Genomic DNA, 4,902 nt, shown 5'->3' on the forward strand with positions numbered 1-4,902 from the left:
TAGAATTCGCCCACGTGACCCGTCGCCAAAGGCTGTGGCGGTAGCCCAGGTCTCATTTCGGCCATGGAGCATGGATCAGGAGCTTTCCGCCGTTGACCATGGCGATAGCACGTTATAACCCACCTTTAGCGTGTATGGCGGTGGAAAAGATGTCAAATCCAAATTATTTTCAAGCACGAGTCAAATCGTGCTAAACTTTGAGGCCAAAACCGTCATTTTGGCCTTCGTTAGAATCATAGGCAAAAATGATGGTGGAGCACGAGGAAGCATCGATGGAATGCAACAGCGAGAATCAAACAGTGACGCGACGGGCGCCCACCAAATCCCACTAGTACAAATCTAATCTAGTGGCGACAAGGAATCCCACACAGTGCCTGTCTGATCTGAGATGAAAAAGCAGAAATTCGGCCGCATAAAGCGCCCTCCCTCCACCTGCACGCTCGTCCCCTAGCATCCGGGCTCGGAATATGACCCACCCCGCATCCCCGACGCTGCGGTGCGGGCTGCGCCACCTGCTCTGCTCTGCCCCACTCTGCTCGGCTGCAATGCAAGCATATGGCTGACAATGGCGAAAATACAACCGATGACGCTGAGCAAGCGTCGCACACCACCGGCTTCTTCTGTGCTGGTGGGTGTGCGTGCGCGGGTTTGGTGATCCGATTTCAGTTCTCCGGTTCCCCGTCGCCGCCTTGAAATCGCCGGGGAACGGCGCACCACGCGCCAGCCCAAGCATCCATCGTAGTACCACCTTCTCCCACCCCATGTCGCGCATCTCCTTGCTCCTGCTCCTGCACCTCCTCATCCTCATCTTACCACCCGCCACCTCCGTCACGCCGCCGTCGCCGACGGCCGTCCTCCTCTCCTTCCTCGCCTCCCTGCCCGAGGCCTCCCAGCGGATCCTCCTGCCGTCGTGGCAGAGCAGCACCAATACCAGCGCCAACGGCAGCTCGGCCACCACCCAGCACTGCGCGTTCCGTGGCGTCACGTGCACCGCCGCGGGCGCGGTCACCGCGCTGAACCTCTCCGGGCTGGGCCTGGCGGGCGCGCTCGCGGCGTCAGCGCCGCGCCTCTGCGCGCTCCCGACGGCCCTCTCCTCGCTCGACCTCAGCGGGAACGTCTTCGCCGGACCCGTCCCGGCCGCGCTCGCCGCGTGCTCCGGCGTCGCCACCGTCCTCCTGGCCCGCAACCGCCTCACGGGACCCGTGCCCGCGGAGCTGCTCTCCTCGCGCCAGCTCCGGAAGCTGGACCTCGGCGGCAACGCGCTCACCGGAGAGATCCCGACTGTGCCTGCCACCGGTGCGTCCGTCCTCGAGCACCTGGACCTCAGCAACAACTCCCTCTCGGGCGCCATCCCGCCGGAGCTGCTGGCCGCGCTCCCGGGCATCAGGGTGCTGAACCTCAGCACCAACGCGCTCTCGGGACCGTTGCCCGAGTTCCCGGCCCACTGCCGGCTCACCTACCTCGCCGTCGACGGCAACGGCGGCATCACCGGGGAGCTCCCCCGGAGCCTCGCCAACTGCGGCAACCTCACCGACATGATCCTATCCTACAACAAGATCGGCGGCACGGTGCCGGATTTCTTCGCGTCCCTGCCAAGGCTGCAGCAGCTGTTCCTCGACGACAACAGCTTCGTCGGGGAGCTGCCGGCGAGCATCGGCGAGCTCGCCGACCTGGAGAGCCTGGCAGTGTCGAAAAACGGCATGACCGGACCTGTTCCGGAGACCATCGGGAGATGCAAGTCCTTGACGATGCTCTATCTGAACGGCAACCGGTTCAACGGCTCGATCCCGCGGTTCGTCGGGAACCTGAGCAGGCTCCAGAGGTTCTCCATGGCGGACAACGGCATCGCCGGAACGATCCCACGAGAAATCGGGAAATGCCGGGAGCTGGTGGAGCTCCAGCTGCAGAACAACAGCCTCTCCGGGACGATCCCGCCGGAGTTCGGCGAGCTCGGCCGCCTGCGGAAGCTGGCCCTGTTCAAGAACACGCTCCACGGGACGGTACCTCCGGCGTTGTGGCAAATGCCGGGCATGGAGGAGCTGCAGCTCTACAACAACAGCCTGAGCGGAGAGGTCCCTGCCAGGATCACTCAGTCGAGGAAGCTGAGAGAGCTCATCCTGGCATTCAACAACTTCACCGGCGAGGTCCCCGGAGCGCTGGGGCTGGACACGACCCATGGGCTCGTTCGTGTCGACCTGACCGGCAACCGCTTCCACGGCGCGATTCCGCCGGGTCTCTGCACCGGCGGCCGGCTCGCCGTGCTTGTCGTTGGACACAACCAGTTCAGTGGGGGAATTCCCGGGGAGATAGCTGAATGTCAGTCCCTCTGGAGGGTCAGGCTCAACGACAACCGGTTCAGTGGTAGCTTGTTACTGCCTGAAGATATGGGCACGAACACAGGGTGGTCATTTGTGGACCTAAGTGGCAACCGTTTTGATGGGAGGATACCGAGTGTGCTCGGCTCATGGCGCAACCTCACCATGCTTGATCTGTCCGGCAACAGCTTCTCCGGCCCGATACCGCACGAGCTCGGAGCTCTAAGCATGATCGGGACTCTGCGATTGTCGTCGAACCGGCTCACCGGACCGATACCGCGACAGTTTAAGAACTGCAAGAGGCTCTTCCGTTTGGACCTTGGTGGTAACCTTCTGAATGGAAGCATACCTGCAGAGGTTGCAACACTTGATAGCCTGCAATATCTTCTGCTCAATGGGAACAAGCTCACCGGAACAATTCCGGACTCCTTCACTGCAACACAGGGCCTACTTGAGCTGGACCTTGGTGGCAACTCTTTGGAAGGTGCCATCCCTCCTAGCTTAGGCAACCTTCAGTACATTTCCAGGAATCTGAACCTTAGCAACAACAGACTGAGTGGCCAGATCCCAAGTAGCCTTGGCAACCTTCGGAGCCTGGAGGTGCTCGACTTGTCGGCGAACTCGTTGTCCGGTCCGATTCCATCGCAGCTTTCCAACATGATCTCACTCTCTGCAGTGAATGTTTCTTTCAACGAGCTCTCTGGCCAGCTCCCTGCTGGCAACTGGGCTAAGCTCGCCGAAGAGTCCCCCGACGCTTTTCGCGGGAACGCGCATTTGTGCATACATCCTGGCAATGCACCTTGCTCAAGAGATCAGTCTCGGAAAACCCGAAGGAGGAACACACAAGTTATCGTGGCATTGTTGCTGTCAACATTCACAGTCATGGTTGCTGCATTGTGTGCTATCCACTACATTGTGAAGAGGTCGAAGCACCTATCGGCGAAAAATGGCTCGGTACGCAACTTGGACTCAACAGAGGAGCTGCCAGAGGATCTGACCTATGAAGACATCCTCCGGGCCACCGACAACCTGAGCGAGAAGTACGTCATCGGCAAAGGCCGGCACGGCACGGTATACAAGACGCAGTTTGCGGTCGGAAAACAGTGGGCGGTCAAGACGGTCGATCTGTCACGGTGCGGATTCCCCATTGAGATGAAGATACTCAACACGGTGAGGCACCGCAACATCGTCAGGATGGCGGGGTACTGCATTCGACGCAATGTCGGCATGATACTCTACGAGTACATGCCGGAGGGGACGCTTTTCGAGTTGCTGCATGAGAGGACGCCCCAGGTGGCTCTGGACTGGACGGCCCGGCATCTCATCGCCCTCGGCGCCGCCGAAGGCCTCTCCTACCTTCACCATGACTGTGTGCCCATGATTGTCCACAGGGATGTCAAGTCGAGCAACATTTTGATGGATGCCGAGTTGGTGCCCAAGATTACGGACTTTGGGATGGGGAAAATCGTCGGCGATGAGGATGCGGATGCGACGGTGTCGGTCGTCGTTGGCACCCTCGGCTACATTGCTCCAGGTAAACTCACAAATATATATTATTTCGGATACAACACATTTCTAGACAATGAAGCATCTCTGCATCAATAGCTGGTACATGTTTCTGTGAAATGTTTATGTAAAATTTCAGGGTTAACAACATATGTTGTCATTTGTGTGCAGAGCAAGGCTACTCGACAAGGCTGACCGAGAAGAGCGACGTGTACAGCTACGGGGTGGTGCTTCTGGAGCTCCTGACCAGGAAGATGCCCGTTGATCCCGCGTTCGGGGACGGCGTCGACATTGTGACCTGGATGAGGTCCAACCTGACGTCGACGCAGGCGGACCATGGGAGCGTCATGAGCTGCCTGGAGGAGGAGATCACGTACTGGCCTGAGCATGAGCAGGCCAAGGCGCTGGACCTGTTGGACCTGGCCGTCTCGTGCACGCAGACGGCTTGCCAGTCGAGGCCGTCGATGAGGGAGGTGGTGAACATCTTGATGAGGATTGACGAGAGTATCATCATTTCAGAGCTTCACAAGTGAGACAGTGAACCGTTGCAGCATTTGCAAACCAGACGTAACCGCAAGTACCCCCAGTGGAGTGTGGAACTGTGCGGTACTAGAGGTTGGGCCGCGCCTCGGCGACGGACGGCCATGTGGTTTTGTTCCGTACTCCTGTTCAAACAGGAGAGGCCCCTGGAGCGGCGTCGCCATACGATGATTTAGTGAGCTTTGTGGTGGTGATTGCGAGCACTGGTGTTTGATAACTTGATCAATTATGATCATTTGCCAGTTTGGCCTGATGGTACTGGTCGCAAGTTGCGACGAACATAGAACTGCTTGTGACTCTTTGGAGTGTGCCAGACGTAGTGCCGGACATCCTGCTTGTGACTCCTTGAACTGCTTGTCTTTCCTGGTCATCCTGAACATAATTTAGAATTTGGGTCAGTCGATTTTTACAAAAACAAACCATATACAGGCACACAGCACAAGTCAGACTGACTGAATTCTGATTCGGCCGAGTCCCCTCGCACAGCCCAACTCATCATTTGCTCACAAACAATTTGAAGCCCAAAATCAAGAAGGCACCT

General features: G+C 58.3%; 1 protein-coding gene across 1 annotated transcript; it reads left to right on the forward strand.

Moving 5' to 3' along the window:
- The first annotated feature begins 367 nt into the window (after positions 1-367).
- On the forward strand, positions 368-4,685 carry LOC109768459 (uncharacterized). Its single transcript, XM_020327174.4, has 2 exons — positions 368-3,849; positions 3,993-4,685. The coding sequence occupies exons 1-2, from the start codon at positions 762-764 to the stop codon at positions 4,352-4,354; spliced, it is 3,450 nt and encodes a 1,149-aa protein (XP_020182763.1). The 5' UTR covers positions 368-761; the 3' UTR covers positions 4,355-4,685.
- The last annotated feature ends 217 nt before the right edge of the window (positions 4,686-4,902 follow it).

This window comes from Aegilops tauschii, chromosome 2 (assembly GCF_002575655.3).
Source record: "Aegilops tauschii subsp. strangulata cultivar AL8/78 chromosome 2, Aet v6.0, whole genome shotgun sequence".
Classification (NCBI taxonomy): Eukaryota; Viridiplantae; Streptophyta; class Magnoliopsida; order Poales; family Poaceae; genus Aegilops; species Aegilops tauschii.

Excerpts from the sequence above, each read along its gene's own strand:
- LOC109768459 (XM_020327174.4), top strand. The coding sequence starts at position 762 with ATGTCGCGCATCTCCTTGCTCCTGCTCCTGCACCTCCTCATCCTCATC. Across the intron at positions 3,850-3,992 it reads CCTCGGCTACATTGCTCCAG|AGCAAGGCTACTCGACAAGG; the intron begins GTAAACTCACAA and ends ATTTGTGTGCAG.